Below are 20,353 nucleotides of genomic sequence, written 5' to 3'. Positions count from 1 at the left end.
TGGAAGGGCCTCTCTGCAGCAGGATTGCCCCTGGAAGACCCAGTGCAGCGGGATTTTGGGGTTCAGTGCCAAGAGAGCAAGGGGTCCCTTCCCCTGGAAGCTGGTTTGGCAGGTGCTGATGGGGTGCTGGGGGCCTTTCCTGTGGGGCCCTTGCTGTGGAGTGGGGAGTGCTGCCCGGAGCCAGAGGCTCCCCCTCCTTCCCAGCTCCACATTTGCTGTGTTCTTACCTGATCAGTAGATTACAGCCTTTGGCTTTGAGACCCAAAAGAGATGTCTGGTTGTCTTTACTCCACCGGAGGCTCCTTAGTATGTAAATCCTCCCCGAAAAGGTGCAGCCTTCCAAGGGAATGGCGCCTCTGGGATCCCGGCTTTCTGGGGGATACCCCCCCCACCAGCTCTGGATCAGCGGTATCCTGCTAAGCAGGGACAGCCATGCTCTCCTCCACCAGGCTTCCCCTGCTTGCAGCTGTGGCATAGGGGTGCAGTGGGGGTCCTGGCACAGCTCCCCTGTGACAGGCTTGTGTTAGGGACAGTGCTTTGCTGGGGGGGGAGCAGCATCCCTCCCCCACTCCCCCCTTCCTTCCCCTGCGCTACAGGGAACCCAGCAGGTTTCTAGGGAGGCACCGGGGCCAGCGGGCAATGACATTTGTTTTGGCACTTACGCTGTCATCACCAAAAAAAACCCTAAAAATAGCTGCCTCTAGGGAAGAGCCAGGCCCGGTGACATTCGCTTCATCTTACAGCAGCTAGTGCATCCGGCAGCATCCCCAGGAACCGTGTGCTCTGCCAGGATAAACGAGCTCTGTGCTGCCAGCAGAGCTGTGGTGGCAGAGCTGCCTCCCAGGCCATCCTGGTGCTGGTGGGCCAGTGCACCCGGGACCAGCTGGGCTCAGGGCAGGACTTCCCTGCTCTCCGGGGGTCAAGGACACCTCGTGCTGCAGAGAGCAGGGAGTGGATGTTCATTAAGTGACACTAATTGCTTGATACTTTTGCAGTGTTCCCTACCTTGTAAAGATTGAGTCAAATACCAGCGCCCGAGGAACCGCCTCTATTAAACTGATGTTCATTAGAGCTGACTTGGTGCTACCTCATTAAGCTGCAGTAATTGAAGGAGTTAATTGATTATCAATAGTTTTGAGTTCCCTCTTCCCGTGCCCGCAAGGCCCTGCTGGGTCTTCTTCAGGGGCCAACATTCATCATGTGGCTCAGACGTGCCTCGCTGCTGGCAGCTGCAGCTTGGGTTGCTCCGTGCATACCCCTCTCCGTGCTGTGCCCGTCGGGATGCTGGCACTGCCGGCAACGTTTTCCACGTGGGTCCTTTGCGTTGCAGATTATTCACCCGGATTTGGCACTAGCTCAAAACTGTTTAAAATACTTCTGATGGCTCCCCTTTCTGTAGATGTTTCTTTAATGCATATGTATTATATTTGGAGAGGGTGTGTGTGTGTGTGGTGGTGGTGGTGGGGAAGTTCAGTGACTCTCTTCTGGGTGTGAAAGCAAAAGCAGAGCCTCCGAACCAGCTGCTCCCCGAGCAGCTCATCCCGCAGCGCAGGGGTGTGGGGCACAGCCTGGCAGGGGGACCGGCTGCCCAGCGGAGGCTGTGTGGGCAGCTCGCACTCTGGCTTTCCTGTGCGTGGGTGCTCGGGCTGACTCCCTTGCGTAGGCACGTGCTGCCTGACTCAGTCACATCCCTGCTGTTTTTAGAGGTGGCCTCTAACACCCTGCCTCACTCAGCAAAAAAAACACCAGGGAGATGCTGTGCTTCCCCCAGCCAGCCTGAAACCACATCCCCTGCACTCAAGAGCAGCCGTTGGGCTGAGCATCCTGGCCCTGTGCTGCTGGAAATGGGACAAACGTGGGTGTTGCGATGAGAGGACCCTCCTGGCAGAGATTGGTCTGTACTTAACCCTCCTGCCACAGAGATCTTTACCTCCTGCCTGTCCTGCCCTCAGGGTCCACCTTCATGCTTGCCCTCCTGATGGGGGCAGAGTGCTCAGAGCATCCTCAGGTACCCCCAGGAGCTGATATGTCCCTTTGCTGTACCCAGAGGGCCACAGGTGACATGAAGGTGATGATGCTGCATCAGGCAAGCTGGGGATGAAGCCAAGAATCCTCTCCACACCTCCATCCTCACCCCTCCCAAGCCTCTACGGAGGGCACAAGCAGATCTCAGAAAGCCAGAGGGTAGGGTTGCCTCAGGCCACTATCTGCTGCCAGGTTGTTTTAGGCAAATGCCATTGCCCTGCCCCAGCTCAGGCGCTGTGCTGCATCACAGGTGACAGCAGAGCCTGCGAGAGGGGAGACAGACAAGCCAGGAGGAAACTGTTGCTCCCCACCTTCGTTAGTTTTAACTAACGAGCTGTTTATAGGAGTGACATGACACCTGCTTTCCTCTTTATAAATTCAATAATTTATGAAAGGTATTAAAGGCAAAACAGCCTCCTGGATAAAGCCTGTGATGCGTGCACGCTGGGTATTAGCCAGACAGGACAATGAGCTACACTTGAATGACACACGAAGATATTTACCCTCTCCCTCTATAAATTATTAAGGGCTTTTTTTTTTTGTACGTAATTACATGAGCTTTTATGTTTCTCACTCCCCGCTTTTAATCCTTTTTGGAAAGGCTCCAGTCACTTATAACAGGAGCTGAGCAAACAGCAAATGCTATGGCTGGATTTGGGGTCGGGTTTGGGGTTGCTGACGATGACAGAGCTGCAGGAGAGGGCACAGCTGTGAGCCCATCCCACTCGGCATGTGCCACTGCCAGGCTCTCCCTGCACACCGCCACAGGGCGGGACTGGGACAGGCTTTGGCCCCAGCATGAGGTGCTTTTCCTCCAGCCTGGGTTTGGGGATGTGGCCGTAGGAAAGAGCAAAGCAGGCTCCAGTGTTTTAAACACTCTCCAACTGTGCATGTAAATCAATTATATGCAGATGTAATTGGGCGTGCAAATGTCACTAGGAGACTGTTTACATGTGCAGTGTACATTAGGGGAGCACGTATGTGTGCAAAGAAACACTGAGGGCATTAGTAATAATTACACCCTGAGAGTGTCCGGGTGCTTGCTCTGCTGCCCCTTCTGCTTCTCTGGCTGTGGCCTTCAGGGAGCAGAGCTCCCTCCTTGCCCTGCCCCACGCCAGCCTTCCCCTTCCCTGATCCGATGTGTTTTCTCCCTGGTCTCTGCCCAGCCTGCAGTGCAGCTTGGCTCCCTCCCCTGCTCTTCTTCATCACCTTTCCCTGTGCTGCTTGCTGGGCTGGCTGCAGCCCCAGCTAAGTCATGCTCATCTTTGCCTGCCGCACTAGGAAGGGGTCAAACTTCTTTTAAACATTAAGGTGAGGAGCCCATTTCATCCCCTCCAGGCGCCCTGACCCCTTTCTGTTAGTTGCCAAGCCATCTGTGAGTCAGCCCCAGCGGGATGGCTCCCACACCACCTCCACATCCTCCGTGGCCAACACAGCCTTTGCTTTTTCAGTGCTGGCATTTGACACAACTCTTATGTCCTCCACACTCACGGCGCGCACCAAGCCCTCTCTCCTTTATGCCAAAATCTTTAATCATTGCTCTTTGTCCCGTTGTGCAGCTCCTATTCTTACACCAAGCTGTTAAAAAGATGTCACTGTCATAACTTCCTTGTCCCAGAAATTATCTTTCATGTCCTGGACGTGGGCTACAATAGACACTGAGGTGCTTGATATTATTAGTACCTTCTGTATATGTGTCAATGAGCTTAAGAACTTAATGGAGCCTTTTCCCTCAGCCCTTCATGCCACATGTTTGGGCTGCTTGACAGAGCAGTCGAGCTATCAGCACTAGAATCGGGTTGAGATGGGGACATGTGGCCTCTCTCCACGGCAGAACATTGCGTAGTAAGGCCTAATTTCCACACCCTGAACTCAAATGGGTCACTCAAACTGCTCACCTTGGCAGTGACCTGGGTGAGCTGAACTGGGGCAGCCCCTGTGCACCAACAGCTCATCCCAATCTTCAGCAGCACCTGCGTGAGGGGGCCTATGGAAAGGCTTCTTTCTCTGCTTTATGCCTGTTCTCCAGAGCATCATGGAGGTCATGTCATGGTTTGAGATGGGCAAGGCATGAGCAAGGCATCTCCTACCTCTCATCTCACTTTCAGCTGGACAGAGACGTCTGGAGATGTGCTCATCTTGCACACCTGCAGCCTGCAGCAAGCGAGGCTGTGATGGGAACAGTGGTGGGATCCCCTCTGTGGTCTGCACAGACCCAGCCCGTGTCAAGGGTGACGTTGAGTGGCTCCAGCCACAACTGTCCCAAAGGGACGGCTGGTGATCAAAAAATTTTTGGATCATTCTACTCCAAATCAATCAGCTGACCAGGGCAGGGAGAAGTACAATACAGTAGAGAGAGAAACCATGATGATAATACTTGATAATGATCCTCAGTTTCACTGAGGAGCAGCCGTACAATGCAGAATTTGGACTCCCTCCAGCTGATAATGAGAAGCCACTGGACTGACTCAGCCTGCTGTGAGGAGGCATCAGTACACATCCAGATGGCTGTGGGGATGGGGGAGCAAGAATATCCTGCCTTGCCTCTTCGTCCCACTCCCCCCACACACCCTGAAATGTCACCACCTCCAAGGAAGAACGTGATCTGGGAGCACATTTCTCCCTGACTGCGTCTGCAGGGGCCCAGTGGAACAGCCACCCTCAGGAACAGGTTCTGATGGCAGCAGCACTGAGGAGGGCAGGGGAGGTCTGTATGCATGCCTGTCCCAAGCAACCAGAAGGTTACACTGCCTTCTCCAAGGACTGGTTGGGGTCCTACCAGGCAGGATCGAGGAGCTGGTTGCTGGTGGAACGTAGGGGAAATGTGAGGTGCCTTCCTCTCCAGATGCACAGAGGGGCAGAGTGGGCACAGATCCTCCCCCTGTCCTTGATGGCAAAGGGAGGAGGCTGGAGGGGCAGCCAGCCAATCTGGCGTTCCCAGAGCCAGTGCTGGCAGTACTTCAAGGTGTGGTACATCTTATCTCTGCCTGGCATTTGCATGTATTTTCTCAGTTCAGCTTGTTAAGACAAAAGTGTGAAAATCTGAGAGAAAAGGAACGATAATAATAATAATGGGAGTAATTAAAATCCACCTCCCTCCTGCCAGCTCAGCCCTTTCTGGACCTTTTGTGGGATTCCTGGACACGTGCACTGAAACCAAAGGAGACGAGCATGTCCCAGCTTGCCCCATTAAGGGGCAGGTCCACTCCCCACTGCCCAGGAGGGATGCTCGGTCCCTCATGCAGTGTGCAGGTGCCTCCTCTCCAGGAGGGAGCTGAGAGCAGGGATAAACTCCTGCCTCCTGCCAACAGAAGGGAACCATCTGCCACAGCCCGTTTTCATCTGAGGATGGCAGTGGCAAAGAGCTGGAGCATCTGGCTGAGAGACAAGCCCTTGCAGATGGACACCCAAATGTTCTTGCCATTCCCTGCAGGTTTTAAAGAGGAACATGTTCATTGAGGGCTTGTGAGCTGAGCTGCTCTGCGGTGTCCTCTGCACCCTGGGGCTGCACAGAGGTCAGCAAGGGATAGTCACACCTGGAGGGCCAGGGCGCTTTGAGTCACTTCATGCCTCGAAATGGAGGTTGACCCAGCTGAGGGTTTGACCCACAGCAGCTGGAGTTGGTCTCTACAGCATGGGTGAGGCCAGTAAAGGTGATGGGAGGGGGGAAAAAAGGCATGTCTGCTGCAAAGCTGGCAGCTGCACATAGCTACCAGCTGTCAGTGGAGACAGGAGGGAATGGTACTCCCAGGGAGGTTTGGCTGTGTGCTTCTGGCTGTCCCCAGTGCTCTGTCACCCGTGCTACAACACCTCAGGGACCTTAACAATAAGTTCACTGGTCATGACGGGTCAGTAAATGCAGAAACATGGGAACCTTTGGGGCTTCTGAGCAGGCGCCAGCGCAGTTCCTCCTACAGGGACCAACAGGGTTCATTGCTGCCAGGATCTGCCTTTGTCCAAGGTTTGCTTTGTCCTTGGGGCTTGCTGGGATGAGGAAGTGTTGCCCATGAGGTGGAGCAAGAGTTAGAGAGAGAAAAGCCCAGATGGAAGTGCTGCTCCTCGGGGGAGGTGGTTGGTTTTACTGGCTTCTCTTTCACTTTGGCACTGTGGGTAAGGGCCTTGGTGCTCCAGCGAGGAGAGTGGCTGTTAAACGATGCTTTCTTCTCCCTGCACTCCCCATCCTCCCCATCGCCTCACCTCACTGCTGGCCTAAAAATGTACACTGTAGCTGTCAGAGCAAACCAGGGCTGTTCTATAGCAGTGATGGGCATGGATACCATATTAGCCCAGAAACTCATCCCTGCTTCTGCACCCAGGACACTCAGTCCATCCTCTGCCACTCGCCTCGCTCGCAGGGTGGGGTGGCCGGGGTGGCTGTCAGAGCTGAAATGGGAAAGACGGTCTTGGAAGGCCCCCTGCTTCCAGGCAGCGCATAGCATCGCTCTCACATGCCACCAGTGCTGCGTGCGTGGCGTACTTGCCATGCCGTTGTGGAAGGGCTGAGGTGAAATTTCCCCTCTCTCACACCAGACAATGCCAGGAATTATTCCAGAGTGTTATTATTGAATATGTGGTGCCCTGCATGGGGCTTTAATGGTGGGGGGGAAGCATTAAAAACGGCTCTTAGCCTGTCTTTTGTCCTCCTCTGTTTGTTTTTCCTGGCTGCCTTCAGATTGCCAGCTTTGTCTGTATTTGTGAAATGCTATTAACATCGATGGCATCCCTGCCATAGCCATAATAATAAGAGGAATCGATCTGCACTGAGTAAAGGTCTGAGGACCACTGAGAGGGGCCAGGTTGGGTTTCCTTGATGGCAGGAGCAGAGTGTGTGCACACACACATGCATTCCCACCCCACTCTGGTTTTTGCCAAAAGGATCCTGTGCCCAAGCCCATGCAGGGCTACACACCTGATGGGCACCCACTCTCCCAGCCGAGCCAGGGTCTGTGCCTATGGGAGCCTAGGAGTGGGCAGGAGCGGGAGCAGAGAGCTGGAGTGATTCAGCCCTCAGCTGGCAAGCGCACCCTTTGTTTATTCCTGCTCCGCTCAGAAGCTTGCCTGTGCCAAGCAGGAGGATAACAGGGCTCCAGGGAGGCAGCAGCCTCTGCCTGAGTGCCAGGAGGGGCTCATGCTGCCCAGGGCTTGCTCAGTAGCCCACTGCAAGGACATGAGCTCGGAAGGCCACCCCTGTGCTCCACAGCAGGCACGTGGGGCGTTTGGCTCAGCTCAGGTGTGCTGCCCACTGGCCTCCTCACAGGGGAGGCCATCGCACAGGAGAAGCCTGGGGCAAGCAAACTGCTCTGCTTTCGCAGGAGGGAGGAAGGAAGGGAGGCCTGCCCAGAGGGATGCTCTGCATGGGAATCTCCACCCCTGGGCATGGCTAAATGGTTGGTGGAGGAAGGCCAAGCCGTCATTGTCTTTCTCAAAAGCTCCCACCGGCTGAAAGAGCTGGCCAAGGGAAGGCACATGGGATGCAGCGCATGGGATCCAATGAAGGGACTCCTGGCCCCAGCTTGTGACAGTGCAGAGGGTCCTGGTGCTCATGCCTTGGGTCCACCTTGGCTGGTAGCCTGGGACAGATGGGTAGAAGCAGGACAGAGCACCCCAGGAGAGCCCTGCTGAGAGGAAGCAGGAAGGGGAAGTGCACATTAGAAGCAAAGTTTGTGTCCATTACTGATAGAGAATCAGACTCAGCTGGAAGAGCCAATGCTGGGCAAATCTAATGCTGCTCGACAAAGAGTGTCCATTATGGAGAGGGTGAAATGGTGGGCAGCGCTTGGGAAGTCGTGCACTTAGTCCTAAATGAGATGCCACCAGATCAGCATCTGCCAAGCCTCTGAGGGGGCCTTTGGGATCACCAGGTCCCAGATTTCATTCCTCAAAGGTGTACCCCTAGCCCGTGTCGCTTCTTCCCTTTCATGCGCCGGGGTTAGGGGACAGTGAGAAAAGAGGAGCGATACGCTGTGCTGAGGCAGCTGCTGTAGGACGGACCCTCCGGAATCCCCAGGGTAGCCTGGCACCGTCCTTCGGCGGGCAGGGCTGGGCTGGGCACCGACGCGACGGTGCCGGGCGGTGCTGCGCTGGTCCGTCCTCTGCGGGCAGCGAGGCTGCACCGGCGGCGGCGGGGCGGGGGCTGCGGGGGCCACCAGCCACGGAGCGGCTCCGGTTTGCGGGGGAGCCAGCCTCGCTCCCCCCGCCCCGCAGCCCCGGGGACCCGCACCCCCCGCGCCGAGCGGGGGCGGCGGGAGGAGGGACCGGCCGTGCCCGCCGCTGCCGTGCCCGCCGCTCCGCGCACCGCCCCGCGCCCGCCGGCGGCTCCTCCCGGAGGGGAGGCGGGGGCCGGCAGCGCCCAGCCCGGCCCCGCCGCGGCAGACCCGGCCGGCGGAGCGGGCGTGCGGAGCCCGGGCCGAGCCAGCCCGCCCTGCCGCGGGGGCGATGCCGCCGCCCCGCAGCGCCGCCGGCCGCCCGGGCGCGGAGGGCAGGCATCCGCCGGCCGTGCGGCCCTAGGGCGGCCCCGGCGGGGCCCCGTGCCCGGCCCGGCCCTCCCTCCTTCCCTCCCTCCCCCGGGCGCGGGGCTGGGGGGCGGCCCGGCCCCGGGAGCGCCGCCGCTCGTGTTGTCGCTGCGGAGAGGGGGAGCTGCGCTACTGCAGGTGGAGGTTTGGCGGGGGGGGCCGGGGGAGATGCCATTTCTGACCGAAGGAGATCGCCGGCGAGGATGAGATGCGGGTAAGCGGGGCGGGGAACCGGAGCGGGGCGCCGGGGCTGGCGGGACCGGCGGGGCGGGACGCTGGGGGTGCTCCGTGGCCCCGGGACGGCGCTGCCCCGGGGCCGGACCCGCGCCGGTGCGGGGGGCGCGGGGCTGGGAACTTGGTGCGTGCCCCTGGGGTGTAGAGGAGTCCGGGGGAGGCCGTGTGTCCTGGGCACTGCCGCCCTCCAGCCCCGCCGGTGCGGACCTGCCGCCTGCCCGCCCCGCTCTGCCCGGGCACTTCCTTCTGGCCATCCCTTCCCCGCACCCCCGCACCGTTCCCGCAGCCTCGGCGCAGCCCCTGCGGGAGCTCCGAGCCGGGCGGGGCCGGGGTGCGGGGCCAGGATCCCAGGGAGGGGCTGGGGCTGCATCTTGATGGGGAGCATCTCCCTCCTCTCCCGGTAGTTCCCGGGTGAATTGGCCGGCCTGGAGCAGATGCCATGTTCAGGTAGGGTATCGATAGCCGGGAGAGCGCTGCCTGCCAGGACTGGCTGGGAAGCAGGGATCAGCCTGATGCTGGCTGTGCCCTGCCAGCAAGGTTTAACTCGAAAGCAGGAATCGTCCTTCTGCCCATCCCGAAGACAGAGGCACTAAGGGTTAAAGACGGGCAGGGAGAGCTCTCCAGCCCTGAGCGACCAGGCTGGAGGCAGGAGCCATGGCGCGGTGCAGGGGAGGGTGGTATTTTTCAGGGCAGGGGCTCACCCCGCCATCACCAGCGCCCCAGTCCTGGAATTAAGTGAGTCGGGGCCGTGGGGAGTTATTACCGTATAGCTGAGGGTCTGGGAGGGCTCTGGGGGCACTGAAGGGTCCCCCTGGCTGGGCTCAGCCCCACAACCCAGAGCCAGGAGCCAGCCCAGAGAACTGGAGATGCTGGGCAGGGTTAGGCTGCCGGCGTGGGCTCAGCCCTGAGTTTGTGTCTGGCAGAAAAAAAGAAGGGGTTAATGTTAAAGGCGCTTCGCAGGGCAAGTGGGGATTTCGAGGATGACCGGGAACCTGCTGGCCGAAGGGCTCTGGGAGCCCTCCCGGGCAGTGCCAGAGCTTGTTGCTCTCCGATACCGTGCGTAGGTTATTGGATTTTTCACCTTGCGCCTTGGATGTATAAATAGCCCAAGTGAAGGGAAAAGGCACGCCTCGCTCCAGGTGCTGGATGTGCCATCTCTGAGAAAGAATTGGAGTGTTGGTGCCGTGAAAGCGATTTGCATGAGGCGGGAGGGACAGTGGGCGAGCGTGGGCACTGGTCGGATCGGGTCTGCTTGGGCTGGTTGGCGTCGCTGAGGCTCTGCTGCCTCTCTCCACCTGTCCCTACCCCAGCTGCCAGAACAGCAGTCGGCGTCCACGGTCCTTCCCAGCAAACGCCCTTTCCACCAAGCGACTCTTCCCGCAGCAGGGGATCGGTGTGACAGCCCCGCTGCTCTCCGGGGTCTCGGCTCGAGGGGGGAGCATGGGACAGAGCAGTTCAGGCATTCCCAGGAACAGCCCCACTCCATGGATGTCCTTCTCCCTCCATCTCCCCTTCCTCTGAACCACCTTCCAGAGCCCAGCTCTGGCTCTGCAATGATATCCCTTTCACAGCCCCATCCCAGCCCTTCTGCCAGTCTTAACCCTCTCCTGGCTGCTCTGACACTTGCAGCAGCCCTGACCTGACCTTCATTCCTGCCGGAGATGGCTGTGAAGCAGCGGTGTGGCTGTGCCTCCCGCCATTCCCCCTGGCATGGGAGCTGCATGGACTGTACTGGGGTTGCCCAGCCCATCCCCACCCCACAACAGCTATCCCAGCCCATCCCCTAGCTCACCACAGCTATCCCAGCCCATCCCCACCCCAAAGGCAGCTCTCCGAGCCCAACCCCACCCCAAAGGCAGCTATTCCCAGCCCATCGCCAGAGATCCCAGCCCATGCTCATCCCAACAGCATCTACCCCAGCCCCACGCCAGCATCACTAAACCTTTCTTCCCCCACCTTCCTCCCCATCCGTTCCCCTCGGCCCCTGGTTCCTGCTGAAGCCCCACTCAGCTCTCTGACCGTCCCAGCAGGGTGGGCTGGGACTCAGGGAGTTGAGATGTCTGGGCTGATTGTGCCTTCTCACCTGCTGCTCCTGGCTCCTTCCTGGAACCCGTGTGCTGAGACGCTGGATCACTGAATGCCCTGAAGGAGAGAGGGTCTCTACAGCTCTCAGCGGATGAGCAAGGCTGAGAGAGAAATGTGCCCCTGGGCTAAAGCCTCCACATCTTCCTGCGGATAGTTTTCTGAATAGCACCCGCCCATGCCAGCGCTCAGGCAGCCCCAGCTCTCACTGGGTCTCCCAGAATGGGCAGGAAGTGACTGGGGGAGCTGAGTGCACAGCTCCTAGGGAAGAGTCAGGTTTTCCAGGCCCTTTTGTGGAGGAATTAATTACTAAACAAATGGCTATACTGCTGCAACACTGTAATGTACTGCAGTTACTCTACACCTGTAACGTAATTACTCTCTGATACCTCTAATTACCACTGTTTCCTATCACTGGAAGGTTAACAGCATCACTGAAGGACTTCTGATTCCTTTAGTGTCCTGCTTAACACAGCCACTGTAGTGCTGCTGAAGTTTGTGCCGTTCCATGTATGTAACAAGTATAAAATCCTCCAACTTGAGGTTTTATTTCAGGAATTGATAAATCACTTTATGATAACATCCCAATTATAGAGTAATTACGGTTGTTGAGTTATAAAACACAACAGAACCTGCTGGGGTTTGATTGAGGTGTGTTGGACGACGGCTGGCTGTGTCAGGGCTGGAGGTGGGACCCCATCCCCTCGAGGCAGGGTTGGAAATGGGCACATCTCTGTGAATGTCCGTGTGGAAAACACAACTCCACCAACTCCGTTGTGAAGCTTCAGGTGTGAAAACTGCTGGAAAGACACTTTTCCGCGTCACCTGAGCTGAGTCCTGCCAGCCCTTGGGCTCGTGGTGCCTTGAGCTGCGTGATGGAGCGGTGCTGGCCCTGATATGGATGTCAGTGGTGTCACTGGCTCATATGGACTCTCCTGCCCTGGCACGAGGCTAATGTGAGCTCAGTGTCCCCACATTCACCGCTGGCCACCCTGCTGGTGGTTCAGAGGGCACAGCCAGAGGTGCAGGTCGAGGCATAGCTTGGTGAGGGCGAGGGTTTGCCTGTCCATCCACCCCGTGCACTGAATCAGCAAGGAATGGCTTTTGGTGGGAAAAGTGCCAGAAGAGCCTGTCAGGTAGCAGGGAGGGCTGAGATGAGAGAGAAAAGGGCTACAAATGCTTAACTCAAATCAAACAACCCAACAAAAATGAAGGGAGGAAGCAACAGAAGGCTGCGGCCTCAATTTCCTTCTGAGTCAGTTTTTTCCCCTTTCTCCATCTGGGGGAGTGAAAGTTGGAGCTTATGGCAGGGAATGGTTGCAGGGATAAAGGTCCCTGTGCCTCTGCCATGTGTCCCAGCTGCCTGGGTACATGCCTCACTCACAGCCAGTGCTGGTGGCTGTTTGAACCTGCAGCCTGGTGGACAATGTCAGGGCATGTGTGATACAGAGACAGAAAGGGGTATCTGGGGACGGGGCTGGCTGTCCCACTGGGCAGGGGACAAACACCCTTCCCAGTGCTTTCCCTGTCAGCAGCACCGTGTGGCCTCTGCCCTCTTGTCACTGTGAGCCAGGAGACAGCCGGGTCACAGGGGTGGCCGTGTCTGAGCAGTGTTAATTGTCAGCCTGACCCAGGCAATTGAGTAAATGATGATAAATGCCTACAAGAGCCTCATCTCCTCTTTAGCCCAGGCAGCTCCCTCCATCCCTGAGGGCAGCAGGTTACTCTGTCTGGCTCAGGAAGGGGGGACAGTGGGGGAAGAGCCCAGCATGAGCCCAGCAACCATGTGCTGAGGCGAGACCTGAGTGATTCCCACCTTTCAGCCCCAAATGATTCCCACCTTTCAGCAGCAGCAATCAGTAGCGACTAACAGGACCCGTGTGGGCCCTGCCATTCCCTGGGATGCATGGAGTGTGTTGGTGCATTGACAGCAGCGTGGCCATGCTGGGGGGAGCCCTGCCGTGAGCCCCACCAGCGTCTCAGTCCTCCCTCTGGCCTTGCAGACATCTTGGCCACCATCTCTTGCCCTCCATGTCCTGCACCCCATCCAAACAGCAGCTCCTATCTGAGCAGAGGTCAGGGGGGGCAGCAGGTCAGCATCCCTGGTGCAGGGGCTGGGGACCTTGGCTTGGTTTTGATCATTCTCATGGTTAAGCACAGCAACAGTTCTGTTTAACCATCCTGCATGCTTTTTTCCATCATTTTATTCACATGCCTCTGTAAGCCAGTCACTGCCTCGGCATCCTGCAATGGACACGTGTCCACACTTGGAAATGCCTCTCCTGGGCCCCAGGGGAGCAGAGGCCAAAGACTTTGCCCGCTGAAGTACTCTTGTCCTTTGTCTCAGGGCTGGGATCTGTGTCCTGAGCTGGGGGATGGTCCTGTGGGTGAGCCAGAGGGTCCCCACAGGGAGCAGGGGCAGGGTCAGGAGGTGCAGGACTGGGCTGTGCCTCCTGGCACGTGTGTCCTGTGGTAACAGTGTCCAAAGGATGCTCCAATAGCAAAATACCTGTGGCAGCCATCAGGCTGGGCTGACCCCTGTTCAGGGGGGCAGGCAGGCCATGGTTCCCTGAGGGATGTGCCCATGAGCACCCAACCCAGCCCTTGAGGCTGTGGGGTCCCTGGGATGAGTGTCCGTGACACAGCCCAGCCCCTGCCACCCCACACAGCCCTTGCTCCCCTGGCAGCCTCTTCCCTCCCCAGCCTAAATTGCTCTTAGTTATCTCAGTAGGACCCACAATTATTTTTTTTTTTGTCATTTCCATTCTGTTTCTTCATCAGAATGCAAAACATTAAATATCACTCTAGTAATTATGGTTAATTTCATAACCAGCACCTTAATTGGATTGGTCTCTGATGGGGAATTCTCGTAGGAGGGAGAAGCAGAAATATTTTGACGTGATCTATTCTTTCAGCTCTTTGTTTGGATTTGAGATGTCAAGTGTGAAATGGGAAACAACTGATTTAGACCTCAGAGGCAACCTGGGGGTGGCGAGCGAAGCTTGAGAACTCTGGAGGCGCTTCTTACCTTCCAGCAGCCAAACCTCTCCCTCCCATTCCCAAATCCAGCCTTTCCCCGCCGAGGCCATTCTAGGGAGCGCTGTCCTGTGGCTTGTACCTGCCCAGCTCCCATGGCCAGTGGGGTGTGTGCTGTACCACACAGCAAGGCACAGCACTCCACAGGCTCCCAGTGGGTCCGAGGACCTCAGGGATGTGAGGGACACCCACAGGGACACCTCTTTTCTCTTGGGAGTCGGGCATGCAGCAGCCCACGAGCATCCCCGAGGCCGGAGAGGGACATCAGCCCCTCTTGTGCCCTGGTGAACCAGCTATTTCAGTGCTGCTGCTGAGGGCAGCCAGTCTGGGGGGGCCTTGGGGACCCCCAGCACTTGTCTGGGGCTGTGCTATGGGGTGGCCATCCCACAGAGCCAGCCTGCTGCTTAGGCCTGAGGTGCAGTTCGCTCTGGGAAACATGGAATTGCGCTGCCATTAGGTGCTGCCATTAAACTGATTTGTGCTCAGTCTGTTTATCCTTTTCAATGGGAAGCAGTACAGAAGGCAGAGGGAAATGGAAGCCCGCCTCGCATTTCCGATTGCATTCCGATGCGCCGTGTTTCCCTGTGATTACTTTTGTTCTCGGAGTGCGGGCTCCATGTTATTACTCACAGCGCTGGGAGAGGAGGAAGGGGCAGAAAGAATCGGCTTCAGCTCAAGCAAAACACAGCACACCCACCCCAAAGCTGCCCTCTGTTGAGGGCAGCAGGGAGCCACTCCATCCCCACAGCATCCCTCTTTTTTCCATGCCCACAGGCTCGGCGGGTGCTGGAAGGCAGAGAAGGCTGAGGCATGGATGAGTCTGCCAGCATGCAGACACCCCTTCTCGTGGGGATTAAACTGACTGTGCTTTGCACAGCCCTATACCTGCCAAGGATTTGTATCAGCAGGGTAGGAGCACCTGGAGCCCAAATCCTGCTCAGGCCATATCCCTCAGCACCTCTCTTCCTGCAGGGGTTTGGGCTGGGAAGGGCTGGCAGCCCCTTGTCTGCTCTGCCCGGTTCCATGGGTTCAGCTGCACCTCAGCACAGTTTGTTGTTTTTATCTAATCCATTTTATTGTTGAATGAAACAATAACAGCAAATAGAGGCCCTGAAGACAAGCCATAAATAATGCAAAAATCAAACAAGTGAGAAAGGGGGAAAGGAAAAAAGGAATTATACATGTAAAACCAGCCCAGAGAAAGCCAGGCTGGGAAGAGGAATCTTCTCTCTGTGTTTGCCGTTGCTCAGGCTTTCTTTGCCTCCCTTTTTCTCCACTCTCTCTCTCTCTCTGGAAATTCCTGCGGCACTAAATTTGTGATTATGTGAACAAAACTTAATAATAACTGGGAGGGGGGGAGAGAGAGCAAGACCTGGCTCATGGAAAGGAGTGGATGGAGAGAACTGGGGCTTCCATCTCTTGCAGTGCCTTGAAACGCAGCCACACTCCTGTCTGAGCCTGGCACTCCCCTCTGCCCTGTGTCCCCACAGGATATGGAGCGAGGAGAGCTCTACCGATGCCATGGGCACTTGCAGGGCTGGGTGCCCTGGCAGCATGGCACACACATTGCCTTATTGCCCACCAGTGGGTGATCCCAGAGCCATCTCTGCTGGTCTGGGCTGCACTCAGCCCCTCTCAAAGCCTTCCAAGGCTGCTTATTTTAGGCAGCAGTATAAAAATATCAGGGCTGGTCCTAAAGGGAGATAAATCAGGTTTCCCTGAGGTCAGCGAAGGTGACACTGTGTGTCTTTTGACACTGTGTGTCTTGCCACTATCCCAAAAGTTTCCAGGGGAAGATGCAGTGCTCTGGAGCAGCCCTTGTACTTGGTATCCTGCGCTGGTTGTAGGGGCATTCAGGGGATATCACCTGGAAACCTAAGTTGTGCTGTAAGTACAGTCTGAGCTTAAGATAAACATAAGGAATGTGTCCGGCCCCTGGGCTTGCTGTTCCCTCACCTTTGGGACTTTGATCTGGGGTTTCCACCTTTGAGCAGTGGCAGGGATACAGTAGAGGCACAGGGGCCTGAACTGGTGGCAATTAGAGGGGGTCATGTTCCAAAGCCTCAGCACTGTCGCCTAATGGCTCGTGGGACCAGAGTGTTGGGCTGGTTTGGCATTTGCTGCCCTGCTTAGGCAGCCCTGGGTAAAGGAGGGCAGGAGGCACTGGGGGTTCCCACATCTCTGGTTCTGGTCCTGGTTTTCTGCTGCTGGAGTTGATGTGACCCAGCCCTGCCCTGGGCACTGAGCAGAGCTCTGGGGAGCTGTGGGACACCTTTGGGCAGAGGCTGGTGGCTGGAGGGGAAGGGCTGGACGCAGCGGGAGGGTGCAGTTTGCCCTTTCTGGTGCCCCAGGCGTGGTTTGTGGGTGGGCAGGAGCAGCGTCTCAGCCTGGCAGAGCTGGGACACTGGCACTGGCCACAGCCCAGGGACCATCCGCGGGGGCTGGAACCCGGGTTGGAGGAGCGAGAAGCCCCTGGCACCAGACCAGCCATCAGGGCAGGCCCATACAGCGATGCCATCTGCTCCTGACCTGGAGAAGGGGCACTCTGGCAGTGCAGTGACTTTGTAGCAGCCGCTTTTATGCCGTGTCAGGTGGTGTCCTGCCCTGACACTGGCGCGGGGTCCAGCACAGGCTCCGTGCAGCTGGGCTCGGGCTGATTCAGCAGCACCGCGGCAGCACGGGGGGCACGCGGAGCTGCTGGGTAGGACAACCTCCTGCCTGGGCTGTGCCAGCCCCAAACCCACTGCTGCTGCCTGGGCAGGGCCCTCTGCAGGGCCCTCAGCGGTGCTGGGACTGCTTGGGGTGCTTCAAGGCAGCTCAGGGAAGCACAGGAGGCATTTGGGTCACGGGCACGTCAAGGCAGAGCACAGGAGATGCCTTTGCAATGTCACTGTGACCCTGGCGGCTCTCCCGGCAGACACTCATTGGACTTTCTTTCACCTCTTCGATGCAAGTGTTTCCATAGCCCTAAGAGGAAGAGCCTGGGGTTTTTCCATCCTGCTTTCTCACCTACAGGCAGGGAAGAAGAACCATCTGCAGAGACCCTGATGCTATGCTGGAGCCTCCTTTGCCCAATGCTCAGAGTGCCTGCTGAGCTGGGTACCTTCAGTGAGCTCCAAAAGCATCCTGGGGACCCAGCCCACACTCACAGAGATGGGAATCCCAAGGAAATTTGCTGAAATAAAGAAAGAAAAAGGAGAAGCCCCGTTCAACTAGCTGGTGCATGTCTTCCCTGGCACCCACCGGTCTCCAGCTCTCTCCTGCTCTAAAAATCTCTGGTGTTGGAGTCCCAAGACAAACACAATTCTCCTGCTCTCTGGCTCTCAAGCAGAAAAAAAAGAGCATCCTGCAGGCTCACCTGACCTGGGAAGCTCTGAAGCAGCCCCTGGCAGTGGCTGTGGCAGCAGTGGCCAGTCCATGTCCCAGCCACCTCTGCCCATGAGTAGGGGAGCATGGCTGAACCACGAGCCCCAGCTCCACATTGTGCTGCACCCTCATCCTCCTCGTTTATCTCTTGCTGGCTCAGGGCTTTACACCCCCGGCATCCACAACTGCCTTCACAATTACTTATTGATCCCTTGTCAGGATGATTTCTTTGCTGATGGGGCGCTGAAGCATGTGGAGCAAGAGAGAAAAGATATTCAAAATGAAGGAGCAAAGGTGTGAGGAGGGTGAGCAGCTCTTGCACAGATGTGATCACAGCAAGAAACAGCAAAATCTGTCCTGAGCTTCAGCATCCTGCAGAGACGACTGGGATCTCCTTTCCATTTCTTCAATAACTCGCCTGCTGAGCCTGAAAACCACTCTCCAGGTTGCCTCTGGGCCACTGCCAGTTGCCCTCCTGCTGTACTTAGCAGTCCCTGCATGGGATCAGGCAAATCCACAGCTCAGAGCTAAACTAGTGTACAGCTGGGCCAAAGATTCCCTTCTACAGCATCCCAGCCCCTCAGCCTGTGTTAGAGTCCCTCTCCTCCCCTGGGGATCCCCCTCCTCTTTTTTTCTGCTCTTCTTGCCCTTTGGCTTGGTGCCTCCCTGACTGACTGTGGTGCTGGGGACACCATGTTTTGGATGGCAGAGCCTGTTTCCATGAGGAAATGCCTTTGCAGGGCAGTCCCATGGGCCAACCATGTCTGGGATGTGGTGCCAGCCGGGCAGTGTCAGTGCCGGAAGGGGATTTGCATCTTCAATATTTCTTCATGCTCTTCTCCAGCCTCAAAGCAACTGCCAGGACAGATCAGGTTGCACCACACCTATTCCAGGCTCCCGCCTCGGAGCAGCTGAAAGCAGATACTTCCAGAGGCTGAGCAAGAGCTCCCAGCTAGAGGGGATGCCTTCCTGTGGGCGAGGGGAGCAGTGACCCTGGCTGGGGCTGGGGGTTGGTCTCCTCTCTGGCTTACCTGCCATGGTCCTCTGCCTTGCACGACTTGCTCGTGTGTCCCCACCACCCTGAGAGGTCCTTCTCATCTCCTGCCTGTTTCTCCCCCATTCTTTCATCCTCCTGTGCTGCTTCTGGAGGATTTGGGGCCAGGCCAGGACACAGGACAGCCCTCTGCACTGTGGCAGTGTTTTCATGCCTCCACCAGCCAGCCCTGTGTCCACCAGCCAGCCCTGGCAGCGTTTAGGGCTCACTTTATTCTCTCCCTCTTTGGTTTCTTCTTACCCACATGGAGCAGAGTAATCCCAGGAGGAAATCCACCTCCTCTGCCTGATGCTCCCACCCATCGCTGCCCATGCCTGGGCAGAAGGGAGAAGGGCAGCTCCTGCCAATGCCTGCACTCTGGGCACTGGGTGGGAAGAGAGGAGGAGGTGGAGCAGATGGGATGAGGAGAAGGGAAAGACAAATAGAAAAGGGCCCACAAATGCGTGCTGGACACAGGGGAATGATGGAGAGAGGAGGAAATGGGCACGAACGTGTTTGGCAAATTAAAGCTGCTCCCTTTGTTTTGCCGCTTTGCAGATAGCTACAGGAACACTTAGTGCAGAGACCGGGGTCTGGATAAGAAACTCTTTTAGCAGCAGGAAAGGTTGTTAAATATTTATTTGTAAACCTGGAGTCTTTATCTCTAAAATGTAGTCAAGTTCAATAAAATTTGATTTAGCTGGAGCAGCTTAGAGGAGATGAGAGTATGGACACTGAGGGTTGTGTCATCAGAGCAGAGATGGGGTGAGCCCATGGTTGGACCCGCACCTACACTGTAACCCAGTGAGGATGCACAGCACTGCTGGGGTCTGGCTCACTCCTGTGTGGAGCTGGGAGCATCAGGTCAGGTCCTGCAGGGATGGACATGGTGGGGACACTGATCCCCCAGAACACTGCAGGCTTTCCCCCCTTCCCGCCCCTGCACTGGGATATGGCTCTCGCTTTGTCCTAAATTGCCTGTTGTCGCTCGATGCTCTCAGGAGCATCTGGTTCAAGGGTGAACGTCTCCTGCACGGTAATTTATGGCTGCCAGGTGGGCTTAGAGCTGACTCAGGCATTTTTGCCGCTCACTTGCTGTCAGTGCAGCAGATCGCTCGGTGCCGAGGAGCACCGACCCTGCTCCGAGGGCGGTGAGCAGGGGACAGCCCAGGGACAGCGGTGACAGGGGTGGGCATGGCCAGGCAGCTGCCCAGCCCTTGGGGCATCCTCAGGAGCACGCCCGGGGCAAAGCCTGGGCTCCCTTTTGGGTCATCACCCAGTTTTGGTTTTCCCAGGGCTGTTCCTCCTGCACCAGGGCAGCCTGTGCCTCTCACGAGGGAGCGAACCCCACCCATGTCAGCGCTCCAGCCCAGCCCCAGGCTGCATTTCCAGGCACTGGCCCAGAATAGTATCATCTTTCCTTCCAGTGCTGAGCCCAGCCAGAGACACTCAGCAGGTCCTGCTGTATTTAGCACCGAGGCAGTGCACTCCAGTGCGTCCATCTGCCCCTCTTGGCTGAGTCCAACACCTTCCTGGGGGAAGGGACTGTACTTTGGAGCCCTCAGCCCTGGGCAGCAGGTGGTGAAGACAGGGGTCAGTGGCTGCCATGGCTCTGAGCATGAGTTGTGCTGGGTTTGCTCGTTGCCTGAAGGCAGCGAGTCTGGCAGCTGCTGCTTTTTTTATCGATTCTTTTTTTGTGCGTGAGGAAGGAGAGCCGTGCTCGTGCCAGAGGGCTGCAGCTCTCCCAGGCTGGGCTCTGCATCACGGTCACAGCCTGCTCCTGCCTGGCAGCTCGTGCTGGGGCCGTGGCTGGCACCCTGGAGGGGTGCTTGGACACGTTTCAGGGTCTTCCTCAGAGTAAATCTGGGAAATCTGTGGAAAGCCCGTCTTGCAGGTGGCAACTGGGAGGGGCCACTACTATCTCTCCCCCAGTGACACCAAGCCCTGTCCCCACAGTAAACCAAGCCCTTCAAGGCAGCTGCAGCCCCCACCCACAGCCCCAGTGCAGGGGTCTGTAAAGGCACACATGGGCTGTTGACCCGCAGCTCACACAAAAATCACAGTC

The 20,353-nt window shown here is 57.3% G+C and overlaps 1 protein-coding gene across 4 annotated transcripts in view; it reads left to right on the top strand.

Annotated features, from left to right (window-relative positions):
• Positions 1-20,353, top strand: part of LINGO1 (leucine rich repeat and Ig domain containing 1) — a 152,648-nt gene that overhangs the window by 127,417 nt on the left and 4,878 nt on the right. The window contains exon 1 of one of the 4 annotated variants that reach the window (XM_050309232.1): positions 8,594-8,751. The exons of the other annotated variants lie outside the window; for them this stretch is intronic. Within the exon in view, the coding sequence (XP_050165189.1) occupies positions 8,746-8,751 (6 nt within the window). The 5' untranslated portion in view covers positions 8,594-8,745. Of the gene's footprint in view, positions 1-8,593; positions 8,752-20,353 lie in introns of those variants that run through there. 4 annotated transcript variants of the gene reach the window in all.

This window comes from Myiozetetes cayanensis, unplaced genomic scaffold (assembly GCF_022539395.1).
Source record: "Myiozetetes cayanensis isolate MyiCay16 unplaced genomic scaffold, myiCay2020 scf14, whole genome shotgun sequence".
Taxonomy (NCBI): Eukaryota; Metazoa; Chordata; class Aves; order Passeriformes; family Tyrannidae; genus Myiozetetes; species Myiozetetes cayanensis.
This window is presented reverse-complemented; position numbering and strand designations above follow the sequence as displayed.